General features: G+C 47.7%; 1 protein-coding gene across 2 annotated transcripts in view; it reads left to right on the forward strand.

Moving 5' to 3' along the window:
- Positions 1-20941, forward strand: part of ice2 (interactor of little elongator complex ELL subunit 2) — a 143589-nt gene that overhangs the window by 99291 nt on the left and 23357 nt on the right. For both annotated transcript variants that reach the window (XM_085972086.1, XM_085972085.1), the window contains exon 13: positions 12904-12954. In XM_085972086.1, coding sequence (XP_085828212.1) covers positions 12904-12954 — 51 coding nt within the window. The remainder of the gene's footprint in view (positions 1-12903; positions 12955-20941) is intronic.

Here is a 20941-nt window from a genome sequence, read left to right on the forward strand (position 1 = left end):
AACACAATACTCCAGTTGAGGCTGATCCAGTGCTTTATAAAGGTTCATCATAACCTCCTTGCTTTTGTACTCTATGCCTCTATTTATAAAGCCCAGGATCCCGTATGCTTTCTTAACCACTTTCTCAACCTGCCCTGCCACCTTCAACAATTTGTTCACACATACCCCCAGGTCTCTCTGTTCCTGCACCCCCTTTAGGATTGTACCCTTTAGTTTATATTGCCTCCTCGTTCTTCTTACCAAAATGTATCACTTTGCACTTTTCTGCGTTAAATTTCATCTGCCACGTGTCCACCCATTCCACCAGCCTGTCTATGTCCTCTTGAAGTCTATCACTATCCTCCTCACTATACTTCCAAGTTTTGTGTCATCTGCAAATTTTGAAATTGTGCCCTGTACACCCACAACTAAGTCATTAATATATATCAAGAAGAGCAGTGGTCCTAGTACCGACCCCTGGGGAATACCACTGTGTACCTTCCTCCAGTCTGATAAACAACCGTTCACCACGACTCTCTGTTTCCTGTCACTGAGCCAATCCCGTATCCATGCTGCCACTGTCCCTTTTATTCCTAGGGCTTCAGCTTTGCTGGTAAGCCTATGATGTGGCACTTTTATCAAACGCCTTTTGGAAATCCATGTACACCACGTCAACCGCATTGCCCTCATCAACCCTCTCTGTTACCTCATCAAAAAACTCAATCAAGTTGGTTAAACACGATACAAAAGCAAAATACTGCAGATGCTGGAAATCTGAAATAAAAACAAAATGCTGGAAATACTCAGCGGGTCAGGCAGTATCTGTGGAGAGAGAAACAGAGTTAATGTTTCAGGCCGATTTGCCTTTAACAAATCCGTGCTGGCTTCCTTTAATTAATCCACACTTATCCAAGTGACTGTTAATTTTGTCCCGGATTATCACTGGCCTGTAGTTGCTGGGTTTATCCTTGCATACTTTTTTAAACAAGGGTGTAACATTTGCAATTCTCCAGTCCTCTGGCACCAGCCCCGTATCCAAGGAGGATTGGAAGATTATGGCCAGTACCTCCGCAATTTCCACCTTTACTTCCCTCAACATCCTGGTGACTTATCTACTTTAAGTACAGCCAGCCTTTCTGGTACCTCCTCTTTATCAATTTTTATCCCCTCCAATATCTCAACTACCTCCTCTTTCATTATGAATTTGGCAGCATCTTCTTCCTTGGTAAAGACAGATGCAAAGTAGTCATTTCGTACCTTAGCCATGCCCTCTGCCTCCATGCGTAGGTCTCCTTTTTGGTCCTGAATCTGCCCCACCCCTCCTCTTGCTACCCATTTACTATTTATATGCCTATAGAAGTCTTTTGGATTCCCTTTTACGTTAGCTGCCAATCTATTCTCATACTCTCTCTTTGCCCCTCTTATTTCCTTTTTCACTTCCACTCTGAACTTTCTATATTCAGCCTGGTTCTCACTTGTATTCTCAACCTGACATCTGTCATACGCCCCCTTTTTCTGCTTCATCTTACCCTCTATCTGTTTCATCATCCAGGGAGCTCTGGCTTTGGTTGCCCTACCTTTCCCCCTCGTGGGAATGTACCTCGACTGTACCCGAACCATCTCCTCTTTAAAGGCAGCCCATTGTTCGATTATAGTTTTGCCTGCCAATCTTTGATTCCAATTTACCCAGGCCAGATCCATTCTCAACCCACTGAAATTGGCCTTTCTCCAATTAAGTATTTTTACTCTAGATTGCTCCCTGTCCTTTTCAATAGCTAATCTAAACCTCATGATACTATGATCACTGTTCCCTAAATGTTCCCCTACTGACACTTGCTCCACTTGACCCACCTCATTCCCCAGAACCAGATCCAGCAATGCCTCCTTCCTCATTGGGCCGGAAACGTACTGATCAAGAAAGTTCTGAACAGACTTCAGAAATTCTTCCCCCTCTCTGTCCTTTACACTATTACTATCCCAGTCTATATTAGGATCGTTGAAGTCCCCCATTATCACTACTCTATAGTTCTTGCACCTCTCTATAATTTCTCTGTAAATTTGCTCCTCTATATCCTTCCCACTAGTTGGCAGCCTATAGAATATACCTAGTAGTGTAATGGCACCTCTAATGTTTCTTAACTCCAACCAAATAGATTCTGTCCTTGACCCCTCCAGGACATCCTCTCTCTCCAGCACTGTAATATTCTCCTTAATACTGACACCCCACCTCACAGAATCACAGAATCACAGAATCCCCACAGTGCAGATAGAGGCCATTTCGGCCCATCGAGCCTGCACCGACACATATCCCACCCTATCCCCGTAACCCCACGTATTTAATCCCCTAACACTAAGGGTCAATTTATCATAGCCAAATCAACCTAACCTGCACATCTTTGGACTGTGGGAGGAAACCGGAGCACCCGGAGGAAACCCACGCAGACACAGGGAGAATGTGCAAACTCCACACAGACAGTCGCCCGAGGCCAGATTTGAACCCGGGTCCCTGGCGCTGTGAGGCAACAGTGCTAACCACTATGCCACCGTGCCCCCCTTTCTTTCCTTCCATATCTTTCCTGAACACCTTATATCCAGGAATATTTAGTACCCAATCCTGCCTTTTTTGAGCCAGGTCTCCGTTATCGCCACAACATCATATTCCCATGTGTCTATTTGTGCCTGCAGCTCACCAACCTTATTTACCACGCTTTGTGTGTTTACACACGTACACTGTAAACCTATCTTAGACCTTCTTGTATTCTCTCTTAGTCTGACCCCACCTAATACCCGACTATTTCTTACTCTAGTGCTCGGACTCTCCTAATCCTTTGTGCACCTGGTTTCTCCTTTCTAATGCTGCATCCTGGTGCCCATCCCCCTGCCAAATTAGTTTAAACCCTCCCCAACAGCACTAGCAAACCTCCCCGCGAGGAATTTGGTCCCGGCTCTGTTGAGGTACAGCCCATCCGGCCTGTACAGGTCCTACCTCCCCCAGAACCGGTCCCAATGTCCCAGGAATCTAAAGCCCTCCCACCTGCACCATCTATCCAGCCACACATTCATCTGCTCTATCCTCCTATTTCTATACTCACTAGCTCGTGGCACCTGGAGTAATCTGGAGATTACTACCTTTGAGGTCCTGCTTTTTAATCTCTTTCCTAGCTCCCTAAAATCTGTCTGCAGGACCTCATCCCTCTTTCTACCTATGTTGTTGGTACCAATATGGACCATGACCCCTGGCTGTTCACCCCCCCCCCCCCGAAATGTTCTGTAGCCATTCAATGACACCCTTGACCTTGGGAGGCAACATACCATCCTTGAGTCTTGTCTGCGGTCGCAGAAACGCCTGTATGTTCCCCTAACTATCAAATCTCATATCACTATTGCTTTCCCGATCTCCCTCCTCCTCTCTCGTTCCCCCCCCCCATACAGCTGAGCCACCCGCGATGCTGTGGATTTGGCTCTAGCTGTACTCCCCAGAGGAACCACCAGTATTAATACGGGTTAGAGAGTGAGATGCACTCAGGGGACTCCTGCACTACCTGCCTGGTCCTCTTCTGTCTGGCGGTCACCCATTCCCTCTCTGCCTGCGCACTCTTACGCTGGGGGGTGACCACCCCCTGAAACGTGCTGTCCACGAAGTTCTCAGCCTCGCGGATGCACCGCAGCAATACCAGCTGCTGCTCCAGCTCCGAAACCCGGAGCTCGAGCTCCTCCAGCTGGTGACACTTCCTGCGCATGTGGTTGTCCAGGACACGGGAAGCATCCTGAAGTTCCCACATGGCACAAGATGTGCATTCCACGGGACTGAGGTGCCCTGCCGTGCCTCTACTTAATAGACTATTAAGTAACTTAAAAATAAGCAAGACTTAAAAAAAAAATCACCAGCTACTCACCAATCAGCTCCTTCCCTTGCGCTGTCGTCACTTACCTCGCTCCCTGACGCTCGCGCGCGCTCTTGGGCCTACCTTTATCTGTGGCCGCTTCTCTCGCGCTCCTGCAGGTCCGCTCTCGGAGACCTTGGGTTCTGTGGCTCCACTCCTCCTTTTCAGTTAGATGTCTCCACCGCCTTCCTCCACTCCAGTGAATTTCTGCGCTAACCAAATTCCTCCACTCTGCTTACGATCCACTCTATTTGCGTTCCCCCATCTCTGCCTCCAAGCTCTGTGCCCTAAAGGCACTATATAAATGCAAGTTGTTGGCCTCTTTGTAGCCTTTAATGCGGTGGAACAAAGTGTCCTCCTTCAGCTCCTCTCTTGTCCAGCTCGATATGACTTTTGTTTCCACACTTCTCCAATTAGGGACATAGGGACAGGAGGAGGCCTTTTAGCCCCTTAAGACTGCTTCACCATTCAATTAGATCATGACTGATCCCTATCTCAACTCCATTTATCCACCTTTTCTCCATATCCCTCGATACCCTTACCCAACAAAAATCTAACAATCTCAGTCTTGAAAGCTCCAATTGTCCCAGAGAGAACGCCAGGTTTCCGCCACCCTTTTTGTGAAAAGTGCTTCCTGATTTCACTCCTGAACGACCTAGCTCCGATTTTAAAATGATGTCCCCTCATTCTTGATTCCCCACCAGAGGAAATAGTTTCTCTGTATCTACCCTATTGAATTCTTTTAACATTTTAAACACCTCGATCAGATCACCCCTCAATCTTCTAAACTCAAGGGAATACAAGCCAAGCTTATGCCACCAATCCTCATACTTTAACCCTCCAAACCCTGGTATCTATCTAATGGGGACCATGAAACTACCGGATTGTTGTAAAAACCCAGCTGGTTCACTAAAGTCCCTTAGGGAAGGAAATCTGCCGTCCTTACCCGGTCCGGCCTACATGTGACTCCAGACCCACAGCGATGTGGTTGACTCTTAACTGCCCTCTGAAATGGCCCAGAAAGCCACTCAGTTGTATTAAAGAACCACCACCTTCTCGAGGGCAATTGAGTCTGGGCAATAAGACGCCCACAACCTGCCAGTGACGCCCACAAGCTGCGAATGAACAAACAAAAACCATTCTGGTGAATCTAGAGCCAGAACATTGTAGCTCGAGCATCTCTTCCCAATCCCTGCACCATCTCCTTTGCGCTCTCTTAACGATCCATCCTGGGCCCCTGCTCTTCCTCATCTACATTGTGTCCGTTGTGCCATTTTTCACGGACACTGGGTCAGCAGCTACACGTGCGCTGATCCCGCCCAGCTCTCTATCTCTCACCCCTTCCACTGTCTCTTTGCTATGAGAATGCTGGTCCGACATTCATAGAATCATAGAAATTTACAGTACAGAAGGAGGCCATTCGGCCCATCGTGTCTGTACCAGAGGAAAAGGAGTTGGCACAGACACTGTCGAAGTCTCGACTCCCGAGTAAGACTCTTAAACACAAAGTATCGTTAAAGACAGGCTTTATTTGCTTGCAAGGGAAGGGTTGTGTAGTCAAAGGCTACATCAGACCTCTTCAAAGTAATACAGAATTTGTAACATATTTATACAGTACAGAAACAAAACAGGCTTTCTATGCCACATGACATAATATTGAATCATACCTGATTACAAAGGCACAGACCTTGCGAATTATTGGAACAACGTATTCCAGGCTTCGTTAGAATAACGAACAGAAATACCTTGAGATAAGATTAATTAATCCTTTATTATGGGATCCTTCTGTTCTCCCACTGTACCAACTGAGCCTGTGGGCCGATGTTTACCTTATCCTGTGCTTGGCTATTTGTTTGGTAAACGAGGCTCCTTGTTAAGTTTGTCACAGATAAGGAGTACGTATGTAGCATTCCTAAATTGTCTCATCCCCTTGAAACTGATTAGTGAATCATGCTGTCGGCCATTTGAGTTTTTATTCTATGCCTAGGAAGCCATTTTGTGTCTAAGTGAGAAACTGTACTTCCACATTCTTCCCTTTTGTCCTTACTAGGAGAACATAACTGAAATTAACCTCTTCCTATCGGTCCTCATACCAAATTTAGATTTTAGCCGAGGATACCGACTTCTTTGCCGTTTTGAACCATCCCTGGAATTTACCTGTATTGATGGTTGACCTTGTCTAAGATCGTCTTTCTTCTCTGTCTATTCTTAGTGTTTGGGCGTGTGTTCTTGTAGGGTTTAATTATGTTTGATTTGATTTCAGGTTTATGTCTTTGTATAGTTCTGCAGCTTATGTTAGCCTGCAGTGTTCTAATTTCCCTGCAGATATATTTTGTCTAAGTCTTCTAATCCTTATAATTGTATTTTATTCAATCATCTCAGTTCCTCATCTAGGGGACCATTCTTTTCCCCTACTGACTTTACTTCTCTCTCTATCATCATATTCATTGCAGGCAAGACTGCCTTGCCTAACCTATTGCAACAACACTTAATCGTTGTGACAAACAGAGCAATGCATACAATCAGGGCTATTACTACTACCAGTCCATGCAATAATATTTGTCCTACTGATCCCAGCCATCCTCCCAATATCCAGTCAGCCCAGCCTTGGTTCTTTGGGTTTTCATACTGACTTACTGCGTCTAGCATATTCGTAAGACATGTACAAAAAAGTATTCACGTGTAATTCTCGTTTCTTTCGGGATCTTTCCCCATCTCCTTGGCATATTAGACTCAGTAGTCCGATTAGTATACAAAATATAAGTAACGTCTTCATTGTTAGAGTCTTTCAAAATTCAATTGTCTCTATTCGGTGCCTTCTTGCAGTGGGCTGCGTGAATCCAGGAAGATCTTTCCTTGACTTTTACGGCTGTGTTTGTTGTTAGGAGCACTTGATATGGTCCTTCGAAGCGTGGTTGCAGACCGTTCTTCCTTTTAAAAACCTTCACGTAGACGTCATCTCCAGGTTCCAAGTCGTGGCACTTTCCCTCTGCTGGACTCGTTTGAGCTTCCTTTACCTGTTGGTGAAAGCTGGAAATACATTTAGTTAATGCAATGCAATAGTTTAGCATAGCCTCGTCCATTTTATGAATGTCCATTTGTTTCACCGTAAATGGTGCCGAAAATGGCAGTCTTAGGGGTCGTCCCATAACAATCTCATGTGGAGACAGTCCATTGGTCCTGTTAGTTGCTGCTCGCATTATCATCAATGCTAAGGGTAATCGTTCGACCCATTTAAGTCCAGTTTCATTGCAAAGTTTAGAAAGTTTATTCTTCAGCACTCCATTATGTCTTTCCACCAGTCCTGTGGATTGTGGATGATAACTGCAGTGAAAATGCTGGTTAATCTGCAAAGCTTTACATAGTTCTTTTATAATTGCTCCAGTGAAGTGCGATCCTCTGTCGCTTGAAAGCTGCATAGGTATTCCAAACCTTGGTATGATTTCTTTTAACAAGCACTTTGCTACTGTTACAGCATCATTTTTACATGGGAAAGCTTCGACCCATCTTGAAAACATATCTATAATTACTAACACATACTTAAATCCTAAACATGGAGGTAATTCAATAAAATCCATTTGCAAATTTACAAAAGGGCCTGATGGATTTGGGTGGGAGGCAGGCTGTACTTTCTCTGTCTTGCCTGGATTCATTTCCTGGCATGTGGTGCACCTTTCACTGATTTGTTTTGCAATTGACGAAATACCTGGTGCATACCATGTTTGATTAATATAGTCTGCCATCCCCCCTTTGCCCGCATGCGTGAACACATGAACGCATCGGGCAATCCATGGGAGTAAAGATTTAGGCGCCACCATGCGGCCGTCATGGTGAACCCATACCCCTTCAGGCGTTTTAAAGCAAGAATCCCTTGCCCAAGCTAACACTTCGTCCGGGTTAGCCTGTGACTGAAAGGCTAAAACATCATTAATAGAAGGTGGGTCATTATCTGATTTTTGTTGACGCAAAACAAAGGCTGAGACCTGTGGCCCTGTATCTGACAGAGCGGCTGATTTAGCAGCTCTATCTGATCGCTCGTTACCCAAGGATATCTGATCCTGAGTGCCTGTATGAGCCTGACATTTAATAACTGAAATCTTAGTGGGACACACTAGAGCCTTTAAAAGATTATTGATTTGCTCAGCATTCTCAATAGTTGATCCTGAGGAAGTTAGAATCCCCCTTAATTTCCAGACCTGTCCATAATCGTGAGCAACTCCAAAAGCATACCTGGAGTCGGTATAAATGTTAACAGTTTGATCAGTAGCCAATATACAAGCTCTGGTAAGAGCGAAGAGTTCTGCTTGTTGCGCTGAAAATGACTGAGGTAGTGAGAGCGCTTCCATAACTGAATGATCATCTGAAACGGCATACCCAGCCCTAGGTGATCCCTTGTCATCCCTAAGGGCCGATCCATCTACGTAGAATACCAAGTCACTATTAGGAACAGGAGTTTCAGATAGATCTGTTCGGGCCTTGGTAGCTAACTGGGTAACCGTCTCACAGCAGCGTGGGATTCTGTCCTCTTCTGTGGGTAGCAGCGTGGCTGGATTCAAAACTGAACATCTTTGAATTAGGAGGTTGGAGTTGGATAACAGTGCAACCTCATATTTGCTGCTACGGGCTGATGTTAGATGCTGAGTGGCGTATTTTGATAACAGTACTTCCACTGAATGTGGTACAAACAAAACGGTTCGGTGATTAAGCGTGATGCCTTGAGCCTGTTGTACAGTGTAATAGGCAGCAGCTAGAATTGGCAGGCATCCAGGCAGGCCGCATGCAACGGGATCCAATTGAGTAACTGTCTTTCATAGTCGTGTCTTTTCCCGTGCCTTCATAAAAGGCAGTGCAATGCAGATTCACGTGCCAGCTGTCTAATTTCAAATCCTTCTGGTACTCTGAGACTGTTCTTGAGGCACGGTGTAGTGCTCCTACAATTATCATTAGTTTATGGCTTATTTCTTGGTTTTCATTTGCCCACTGGTAGACAATGGGAGGGGAGCATTCTTGTAAAAGGCACAAGGTACATCTATCGGTCGGAACGTGTATCTGCAGTCCCTTTTCTGAACAAAGTATTGTTGCCTGCATTTTGCACAACAAGTCTCTCCCTAAAAGGTTCATGGGGGCGTCGTCTGATAACAAAAAAGCATGTTGGCCAGAAAAATTATCTGCTCGTATTTGTAACGGTTGTGACCATGTCAGAGCCTGTGAGACACCAGAAAGTCCTATGCAGGTAACATCCTTGTCAGTGCATGGAATTCCTGTAGCGTATTGTTTTGTCAATAGTGAGGTTGTGGCTCCTGTGTCGACGAGAAAAGGGACTTTCTTGCCTTGCATATTTATGGATAGATATGGCTCATCTCTAGAATTTAGCGATACTAATGGTAATTGGAGAGTGTGGGTATTGTTCGGGGCCGTTTCTCCGTGTCATGCTGAATAATTTTGCCCTGGGGGTCCGAATTGTCCTTCCATAATCTGACCTCCCCAAGGATCCCCTGTTGTAAAGCCTGCTTGTGGACGAGTGTGAACCTGGGCTTGGGTATTTGTATTTACTGGGGCACCTCCCCAGCCTTGATTTTGCTGTTTGGGGAACGGGCAATTGGACTTCCAGTGTCCGATCTGACCACAGTTAAAAGACGGAGAGTTTGCGCCTCTTCCGTTCCACTGGCCTCTGCCAGTCCCTCCTCTACTATTTCCTCTAAATCTGCCTCTGTTATACCCTCTACCTCGTCTCCTGTTTTGACCCTGGTAGTAAATAGTAGTCTGGGCGGTCGGGGCTGGAGAAGCTGCTTGCTCCATTAACAAGGAAACTTTACTCTTTTGATCTTTATTCCTTTCAAGATTTGTGTCAATTCAGGAATGGTTTTATGTCTCCAGTCAAGGCAAACTAAAGTCAACGGTTCCTTAAGTTCTGTTCTGAGGCCGTTTACAAGGGCGTTAATTAAAGGGATTTGGTAATTTTCTTTTGTCATACCCGAATGCTGTCCCATAACTGCTTCCATTCTTTCTATATAATCCTCAACGTCTTCATCCCTTTTCTGAGTTGTCTCAATTATCTTATCTAGTGTTGATTATATTCTCCTGACTTACAGCACTGGGGTCGGGTGATTCACCACCCGCTGCGCCTTGTTGTTGCACTTCGTATTCAGGAGGCGGGGCTGGTCTTCTGAACCATCCCTGATCCTCGTCATCACTGGAATGAGTCGTGGGCATGGGAGGATATTCACAGGGAGGAGCGGTAGGCTTCGGGTTTTGTCTTAAAGGCATTAGCGTAACCTTTTCTTGTTTAATCAATTTATTCATTAGATCTCTTTTCTTATTTTTGTTCTCAATTTTACTAGCTAATATACTGCGTTCCTTACGTTTTTCTGCTTCCCTTTTCCAATCTGAGAAGGCAGACCAATTTACTGACTTTGCACCCCTTCTCCTTGGGTCTCTGCCTGCTAGGCAGTTTTCTAGACACGTGATTCTATCTAGATTAAATGTACCATCCACGGGGAAAGGGTGTCTGTCTTTCTTGGTCCATCTAGCCCACTTAGGTAAATCATTTATGGATATCTGACCATAGTAGGTAAAGACATAAGAAGCGGGAGTTCCTTTTTTTTTTCCTGGGATCTTGCTCTGTGCAGCTCCCATCTTAGTTTGTATGTTTTTTTTTTAACTAGGCTCTCTTCTTCTAGATCGCAAGTTTCACCCCTTACGACTATTACTGACTGTCCAAAGGACCATAAGTGATGAAAAATAACAAGTAATAACAACAGTCAAAGAAATGACAAGTAATGCAGCCGCCCAAACAGGCAAACAGACCAAATATTCAGACATTTATCTTATACTCTAAACTAAACAAATAGTCAATTCTCAGTTTGCGTTGTACGCCACTACAAGCTGAGTCCTTAACATTTAACTTATACTTTATGTGAGAGTCTTCTGTCTTAACGTTGTCAATAATCAACAAACAAAACGGAAAACAATGGTTGCGATAATTCCTAACCTCTATATTCATATAAAATCCTTATGCTTTAATGCGAGGGGCTTGAACCCTCGTAGAAGGTATCTCAACGGAGAATAGTCCCGAGCCTGGTAATACAGGTCATTAAAACACAGTGACAATCCTCAAACGATACTTTCTGCCGCGGGTCTCTCACCCCGGCTCAAGGGACCCACCCTTGATACTGCATTTTTAACTTGGTACCTTATCTGTTTGGGACTCAGCCCTGTCGACTTTCCTCTTGCCTTCTTTGCCCAATACTTTTTTTTTTAAAGACTTGAGTTGTCAGTATTCTCCTCCTTTCAGTGGTCAACAATAAAAGAAGCAAAAGTTACAGGATTCAACTCAAGTCTGAAACACGAGTCTTAACTTGATCGCAGTACTCCCGTCGGAAGAAACAGACCACACCAATTCAATATCTAATGAGAAATCCTTTTATGTGATAAAACATCACTGTGGCCATTCAGGATCTGTCATTAGAGATTCACGATGCCCTTGTCCGTGACTTACCGAAAGGCAGCAAGCGATCTCGGTGGAACCTCCAAGTAATACTGTCGAAGTCTCGACTCCCGAGTAAGACTCTTAAACACAAAGTATCGTCAAAGACAGGCTTTATTTGCTTGCAAGGGAAGGGTTGTGTAGTCAAAGGCTACATCAGACCTCTTCAAAGTAATACAGAATTTGTAACATATTTATACAGTTCAGAAACAAAACCGGCTTTCTATGCCACATGACATAGTATTGAATCATACCTGATTACAAAGGCACAGACCTTGCAAATTACTGAAACAACGTATTCCAGGCTTCGTTAGAATAACGAACAGAAATACCTTGAGATAAGATTAATTAATCCTTTATTATGGGATCCTTCTGTTCTCCCACTGTACCAACTGAGCCTGTGGGCCGATGTTTACCTTATCCTACGCTTGGCTATTTGTTTGGTAAACGAGGCTCCTTGTTAAGTTTGTCACAGATAAGGAGTACGTATGTAGCATTCCTAAATTGTCTCATCCCCTTGAAACTGATTAGTGAATCATGCTGTCGGCCATTTGAGTTTTTATTCTATGCCTAGGAAGCCATTTTGTGTCTAAGTGAGAAACTGTACTTCCACAACACCCTCTGGGTGAAAAAAATTCTCCTCAACTCCCCTCTAATCCGTCAACCAATTACTTTACCTCTCTATCCGGTCTCGGATTTGCCACAAATTCCTCCAGGTAAACATTGAGAAAATAAAAGCTATCATCTTTGCACCCCCGCCACCCCCCACCAACTTTGTACCCATGCCATCGCCTCCATCTCCTGGCCCGGCCACTGTCTCAGGTTAAACTAGACCGCTTGCAACCTCTGCATCCTCTTCAAGGCTGACCTGGGCTTTCGACCCACATCCTCTCTCTACTTCCACCTCTGTGAGATCGCCCGCCTTCACCCGGCCTTAGCCCATCTGCTGCTGAATCCCTTATCTGTGCTCAACTATTCCAACGCTCTCCGGGCTGACCTCCCATCCTCTACCCACAGTCAACTTTAGCTCATCCAAAATGCTGCCGCCCGTATTCACACATAGTCCCTCTCGCCTAGTACCCGCATGGTGTTGACTTACATTGGATCCCGATCCCCTAATGACTCAAATTTAAAATTCTCATCCTTGTGTTTAAATTCCTCTCTGGCCTCGCCCCTCCCTATCTCTGTGACCTCCTCCCATCCTACAACTCCTCCCACCAAAACTCCCCATTCCTCTGATTCTTCCTCCTCTTCGGCTGTCCCTGGGAACCGAGGATGACTTGCTTCCACATTAACAATGAGTTCTCGGGTGACTGATGAGCCCAATGCGGGACCTACAGTCTCTGTCACAGGTGGGGCAGACGCTGGTTGAAGGGACAGTGAAGGTTTCCTGTTTACAAAGTTGTTGATGGTAGAGACAGTGTTGTCCTGTGCTTTGAGTTTCACTGACTGAATAACATTACTGTTGAGACAATCGTGTCTACATTTGTTTTAAACTTCCTCTCTCCATTCTAGTTATGGTTTTGACGGTATTCCTTCTCCTTATATTCGCAGGCCTGTAAATTCATTGAATATCCTTCACCATATACTGAAAAAGGTTTCAAGGTGAGTACTGTGTGTGTAGTATGCACCTTTTTTGAGTGATTTGTTGATGATGCTTTTGAGACCCTGGAGCCTAGAAATTGAGTGGGCTTAGCGCCCAATTAGTGGCGCTAGAGGGCCTTGCACCGGACTTATAGCCGTTTTGCAAATTGACTTGGGCCTTACCATCGGCGTTAGCCGGTAGCGCTGCGCCGGCACCGATGACGTCATCGGTGTGCGCAGCGTCCCGGTTGCCGTGGTAACCCGGCCCCAAGCCCAAATTCAGTTGCGCCCGCCTCGCCCGTGACAGGCGCAACTAACGAATGTGAAAAGTCTTCTTACACGCCTTTGCGCCGGCGCATAAAGGTGGAGCGGCGGCCGGCCGCGTTCCCGGCGGCCGCCTGCCCGCACCTCCCTTCCCGGACTCCTGCATCACCCCCCCCCGCGGCCCTGATGAGTGTGTGCTGCGAGCCCGGCACTTCCCCGAGGTGCCAGGCTCAGATGTCGGGGGAATCCGCCGGACAGTTGTCGGCTGCAGGCAGCTCCTCCTTAACAGAAGGAGGAGGCCTGCAGTTCCCCAGCCTGCCACACCGCATCGGGTGCCGCAGCGGGGGATTAGCGCCGGGAAACCCAATTCAACGCCCGTTTTCAGGCGCTAAAACCCTCCTTTAGCGCCCGCCGCCCTCTGGGGCCGGCGCAACCGAATTTTCGTCGGGCGCTGCCGCATTAACGCTGGCGCAAAATTTCTGGTGCTACAGCCCTGGCGAACCCACAACCCAATTTCTAGGCCTGGGTATTTACACAGTGGTAACAGAACAACGTATTTTTCTCTCTACACTTTGTCAAGCTGTGGCTCAGTGGGTAGCACTCTCACCTCTGAGTCAGAAGGTCGTGGGTTCAAGTCCCACTCCAGAGACTCGAGCACAAAAACCTAGGCTGACACTCCAGTGCAGTGCTGAGGGAGTGCTGCACTGTCGGAGGTGCCGTCTTTCAGATGAGACATTAAACCGAGGCCCCGTCTGCTCTCTCAGGTGGACATAAAAGAATCCCATGGCACTATTTCGAAGAAGAGCATTGTCCTTCAGGGAAGGAAATCTGCCTTCCTTACCCGGTCTGGCCTATATGTGACTCCAGACCCACAGCAATGTGGTTGACTCTTAACTGCCCTCTGAAATGGCCTAGCAAGCCACTCAGTTGTCGGCTCACCACCACCTTCTCAAGGGCAATTAGGGATGGGTAATAAATGCCGGGCCTTGCCAGCGATGCCCACATCCCATGAACGAATTTAAAAAAAAAAATTATCCCCAGTGTCCGGGCCAATATTTATCCCTCAATCAATATCACTGAAACAGATGATCTGGTAAATACCACATTGCTGTTTGTGGGAGCTTGCTGTGCACAAATTGGCTGCCATTGTAATGCTACATTACAACAGTGACTACACTTCCAAAATAAAAGTACTTCATTGGCTGTAAAGCCTTTTGGGACGTCCTGAGGTCGTGAAAGACACTATATAAATGCAAGTCTTTTAATAAAATGTAACATTGATACTTCTGAGAAATCCTAACGGCGGCAGTGTATCGATACACCACAGAGTTCATGAAACTTACTTGCTCTTGTTTTATTCCACTTGTAATGACGGCTGGTCAGTTTAGTACTTTGAACTTACTATCTTGCTATCTTAGTAAAGTGACCTGGGGCACCGCCTCCAACCGGGGACCGGAGGACACTCACCCTGGACAATTCTCCCTTTAAATATTCCCACACTCTCTGCTCCACTCCTTCCCTGGACAGGCCATTCCACACATTCACCATCTCCTGTGTCAGGAGTTAAATCTGTTTCTTTACCGGTCCTATTACTATCTCGTCTCACCTTGAATATCTCTCAATGTCTCTTCTTTCATCCCCTCCCCCATTTCTCAGCCCCCAAACTGCCTTTTGTTTCATTTCCTGCCTTTTCTCTCAGTTCTGTCGAAGGGTTTCGACCCGAAACGTTAACTCTGTTTCTCTCTCCACGGATGTTGCCTGGCCTGCTGAGTTTTTCCAGCATTTTCTGTTGTTATTTCAGTTAAATTGACATCGTCTGTGCACCTTCTCTTTCACATCTTGAGCCCGTGTCCCCTGGTCTAGAGTTTGTGGCAATCTTGAACATATTATCAGGCTTCAATTTATCTATTCCCTCAGAAATCATGAATAATATCTTCCCCCGATCCTTCACTTCTCCAGATTAATCAATCCCAGGCTCTTCACCCTCTCCCCAGCGCAGATGCCTTAAGTTTGGTGTCAGTTTGGTTGCCTTTCTCTGCGTTCCATCCAATTCCTGGTACTCCCGGTGTGGGCTGTACCAGTGCCTTGTACAAACTCATCACCATAGAAACATAGAAGATAGGAGCAGGAGTAGGCCATTCGGCCCCTCGAGCCTGCTCCGCCATTCAATGCGATCATGGCGGATCATCCAAGTTCAGTACCCGGTACCTGCTTTCTCCCCATATCTCTTGATCCCTTTAGCCTTAAGAAATATATCCAACTCCTTCTTGAATATATTTAATGAATTGGCCTCTACTGCCTTCTGTGGTAGAGAATTCCACAGGTTCACCACTCTCTGGGTGAAGAAATTCCTCCTCATCTCAGTCCTAAAAGGCCTACCCCTTATCCTTAGACTGTGACCCCTGGTTCTGGATTCACCGACCATCGGGAACAACCTCCCTGCATCTAGTCTGTCCAGTCCTGCCAGAATTTTATAAGTTTCAATGAGATCCCCTCTCATTCTTCTAAACTCCAGCGAGTACAAGCCCAATCGACCCAATCTCTCCTCATACGTCATTCCTGCCATCCCAGGTATCAGCCTGGTGAACCTTCGCTGAACTCCTTCCATGGCAAGAATATCCTTCCTCAGATAAGACGACCAAAACTGCACACAATACTCAAGATGCGGTCTCACCAAGACCCTGTACAACTGCAGCACCACCCACTGGGAATTGTTCTATCCCTCTGGCTACACATCCCAGTACCTGGTTCACTTTCCTTACTGCTTCATGCACTGCGCTGTTTAGTTTTAGTGAATGGTTCACTGATATCCCGGACCCCTCTCCTGTGTTGCGTTCAGACCCATTTCATCCATATCCCACTGTTTGTTTCCCTTCTCCAGTCACATCCCTTGCAATGTCCACATTAAATGCCACCTTCCAATCAGGAGTTTACATTTCCAACCTAAACAGATCCCTTTGTATTTGGTATGCCTCTTCACTATTGTTAGAACTCGTCCCACCTCCCCATTTGTTACCATCTGTAAACTCAGACAGTTGTGTTTGTCTCTCCTGCTCCAGATCACTTCTGTGCACCGTAAACAGCAATGGCCCAGCACTGATCCAGTGACACATCACCAGTGACCCTCGTCATGTCACAGCCATTCCATTCACAACCACTCTGCTTTCTCTGGTGTCTCCAGTTTTTAATCCACCTCAGAGGCTTGCCTCCTGCGCCACACTTTCTGACCTTGTGCACTAATCACCTGTGTGGCCTTTCAGAAATCAAAATACAGTATATCCCTTCCACTGTCAGCGGGATCCATTATTGCCTTGAACTCCAGTAAATTTGTTAGGCAAGATCTGCATCCCAAAGATTCACGCTGACTCCCTCTTACTTCTAATACTTCCCCTATAACAGATGTTAGGCTCGCTGGTCTGTAGTTTCCTGGGTTCTCCCTATGGCCCTTTGGTGCAACGTTCGCGCCTTCTCAATTTTCAGACGCAACTCTCATTTCGAATGAGTCACGAACGCTAGTGGAAGGGAGTAGCCAGTTTCACCAGTCCGTTCTTGTATAAAGTCCATCTGAGCCTAGTGCCTTGTCTCCCTTTAACTTCCTCACCCTTTCAGTGACCTCCTTGTCTGAAATACTTCTTGTAGTATTTCCTCTGTCCTGGGCCTCCTTCCTCCAGAAATTCAACCCCTGCAACCATGGCCGTCTCGGTGCACCGTGGTCGTCCCGGTGCACCGTGGTCGTCCCGGTGCACCGTGGTCGTCCCGGTGAACCGTGGCCGTCTCGGTGCTCCGTGGTCGTCTCGGTGCTCCGTGGTCATCTCGGTGCACCGTGATCGCCCCGGTGCGCCGTGGCCGCCCCGGTGCTCCTTGGCCGCCCCGGTGCTCCGTGGCCGTCTCGGTAGAGATTCTAAAGATTCACAACCCTCTGAGTGAAGCAATTGCTCCTCATCTCAGTCTTAAATGGCCAACCCCTTATCCTGAGACTATGCCCCCTAGTTCTAGACACACCAGTCAGGAGAAACAACCTCTCAGCATCTACCCTGTCAATCCCCCTCAGAATCTTACATGTTTCAATGAGATCACCTCTCATTCTTCTAAACTCCAGAAATTATAGGCCCAATTTACTCATTCTCTCCTCATAGGACAATCCGCTCATCCCAGGAATCAATTTAGTGAACCTCCGTTGCACCGCCTCCAAGGCAAGTATATCCTTCCTTAGATAAGGAGACCAGAACTGTGCCCAGTGCTCCAGGTGTGGTCTCACCAAGGCCCTGTACAATTGTAGCAAGACTTCCTTACTCTTATACTCCAACCTCCTTGCAATAAAGGCCAACATGCCATTTGCCTTCCTTATTGCTTGTTGTACCTGCATGCTAGCTTTCTGTGGTTCCTGTACGAGGACACCTAAATCTCTCTGAACACCAACATTTGAAAGTTTCTCCCCATTTAAAAAGTATTCGGTTTTTCTATTCCTCCTGTCAAAGTGAATAATCTCATATTTCCCTCCATTATAGAGTCATAATGGCACAGAAGGAGGCCATTCGGCCCATCGAGTCCATGCCGGCTCTCTGTAGAGCAATCCAGTCAGTCCCATTCCCCCGCTCTATCCCCGGAGCCCTGCAAGTTTATTTCCCTCAAGTGCCTATCCAGTCTCCCCTTTAAAACATTGAGGGCTAAAAATTCAGTTTGGGGCGTCCAGCTCGCCTGGGCGCCGGAATTACCGCTGCGCGCGGAGCCACTTGCGCCATCCGGATATTCAGTTTCTGCGCCCCAAATGGAAGCGGGCCGCTAATCGAGGCTTCCCGCGCCCCGCTTGGGGCGCTGAAACTGAATATCGGCGCGCTAAGGGCCGCAGCGCCACACGCTACGGCACGGCACGCTGCGGTACTGCAGGCCTTCCTCCCACTGTTAAGGGGGAGGTGCCTGCAACAGCGCGATCCCCGCTCGCGAGTGCCGGCAAATGAGCCCGGCACCAAGGAGAAGTGCCGGGCTCTCGGGAAACAGCCGGCAATGCCGCGGGGGGTGGTGTAGGAGGCCGGGGACGAAGGTGCGGGCAGGCGGGCGCCGAAAAAGCGGCCGGCCGCACCCCCACCTTAACTAGCGCCACTTCCGCCACAGGCAGGCCCCTGTGTACCGGTCGCTATTTGCGGCCGGCGCTGAAGAGGCGGGCGCAACCAAATATGGTCATCGGGGCGGGAGCGAGGCGCTGTGCACACTGATGACATCATCGGTGGCGGCGCAGCGCTACAGGCTAACGCCGCCATTAGCGCCCCGCTAAATATCGCGGTAGGTGTGGCCAGTGGCGCAAAAGCCACTGAGTGCCCTCTTTGGGCGCTAACTGGTGGCGCAGGCCACTGAATTTCTAGGCCTGAGTGTCTCCGCTTCCACCACTTCCGTCGGCAGCGAGTTCCAGGTCCTCACCACTCGCTGCGTAAAAAAGTTTTTCCTCACATCCCCCTGTATCCCTTGCCCAAAACCTTAAATCTGTGTCCCCTAGTCCTTGTACCATCAACTAGTGGGAACAGCCTTTCCCCGTCTAGCCTATCCAAACCCGTCATAATCTTGTACACCTCGATCAAATCACCCCTCAACCTCCTTTGCTCTAATGAAAGCAAATCCAGCTTCTCCAACCTGTCCTTGTAGCTAAGATCCCCCATCCCCGGAACCATTCTGGTAAATCTCTGCACCTTCTCAAGGGCCTTCACATCCTTCCTAAAGTGTGGTGACCAGAACTGGACGCAATATTCCAGTTGTGGCCTAACCAGCGCTTCGTAAAGGTTCAGCTAAAGGTTCTCTACTCCATCTGCCACCTTAATTGCCCACTCACTTAACTTGTCTATATCCCTTTGCAGACTCTCTTTGTCCGCCTCACGGCTTACTGTCCCACCTAGCTTTGTATCGTCGGCAAACTTGGATACGTTACACTCACCCTTCACCTAAGTCATTAATATAGATTGTAAATAGCTGAGGCCCCAGCACTGATCCTTGTGGCACCCCACTAGTTACAACCTGCCAACCTGAAAATGACCCGTTTATCCCGACTCTCTGTTTCTGTCCATTAACTAATCCTCTATCCATGTGACTATGTTACCCAACCCCATGAGCCCTTTCTGGCGTAACAGCCTTTTATGTGGCATCTTATCGAATGTCTTTTGGAAATCCAAATATACTACATCCACTGGTTCCCCTTTATCTACCCTGCTAGTTACATCCTCAAAAAACTCTAATAAATCTGTGAATCACGAGTTCCCTTTCATAAAACCATGTTGATTCTGCCTAATCCTATGATTTTCTAAGTGCCCTGTTACCACTTCTTTAATGATGGATTCCAGCATTTTCCGATGACTGATGTCAGGGTAACTGACCTGTAGTTCCCGGTTTTCTCTCTCCCTCCTTTCTTGAATAGCAGGGTTGCATTTGCTACCTTCCAGTCCGCTGGGACTGTTGTAGATTCTAGGGAATTTTGGAAGATCACAACCAATGCATCCACTATCTCTGCAGCCAACTCTTTTAGAACCCGAGGATGTAGCCCATCAGGTCCGGGGGATTTGCCGGTTTTTAGTCCATTAGTTTGGTACTTTTTCTCCACTGATATTAATTACTTTAAGTTCCTCACTCCCATAGCTCCTTGCTAATGTCAGGTATTACTTTCACCAATTCTGACCCTTGCTCACTTGGGCAATCCCAGTTTATATCTGGGAAATACCCCAATAATATAACCACCTTGTGTTCGACAATCCTCCTTATCTATTTAAACTATTCTTTCTTCCTTCTTATTCCAAGCTGGTGCTCTACTGCAAACTTCGAGGGTTACTCCTGGCTCTGTGTTGGAAACCTCCAATAAGTTTTTTTTGCTGGTAGCTTTTCCTTTTCCGGAGGGATTTAGTTCCTTTATCTGCCAAGTGACACTGCCATACAGAGCTCAGATATCTCCTTCCATAAGAACATAAGAATTAGGAGCAGGAGTAGGCCATAGGGCCCATCGAGCCAGCTCCGCCATTCAATAAGATCATGGCTGATCTTCTACATAAACTCGACTTTCACACCCGATCCCCAAAGCCCTTGATTACCTTACTGCCCAAAAATCTATCGATCTCTGTCTTGAATATACTCAACGACTGAGCCTCCACAGCCCTCTGGGGCAGAGAATTCCACATCTATTCCCTTTCTATTCTCTCATTCCTAAACATTCTGCACCTCATTGTGTTAGATTCAACTCCATCTGCCCCGATCTCCCCCCAGCCTCAATCATCCCCAGCCCCCGTCTCCCTCCCCCCCCAGCCCCCATCTCTCTCCCCCCCGGCCCCCGTCTCTCCTCCCCCCCCAGCCTCCGTCTCCCTCCCCCCCAGCCCCCGTCTCTCCTCCCCCCCCAGCCCCCGTCTCCCTCCCCCCGTCTCCCTCCCCCCCCCCAGCCCCCGTCTCCCTCCCCCCCCAGCCCCCGTCTCCCTCCCCCCCGTCTCCCTCCCCCCCCCCCAGCCCCCGTCTCCCTCCCCCCAGCCCCCGTCTCCCTCCCCCCCCCCCAGCCCCCGTCTCCCTCCCCCCAGCCCCCGTCTCCCTCCCCCCGCAGCCCCCGTCTCCCTCCCCCCAGCCCCCATCTCCCTCCCCCCCGTCTCCCTCCTCCCCCCCGTCTCCCGCCCCCCCCAGCCCCCGTCTCCCTCCCCCCCGTCTCTCCCGCCCCCCCCAGCCCCCGTCTCCCTCCCCCCCGTCTCCCGCCCCCCCCAGCCCCCGTCTCCCTCCCTCCCCAGCCCCC

This window comes from Somniosus microcephalus, chromosome 32 (assembly GCF_052327205.1).
Source record: "Somniosus microcephalus isolate GS21.2 chromosome 32, FLI_Smic_1.0, whole genome shotgun sequence".
Classification (NCBI taxonomy): Eukaryota; Metazoa; Chordata; class Chondrichthyes; order Squaliformes; family Somniosidae; genus Somniosus; species Somniosus microcephalus.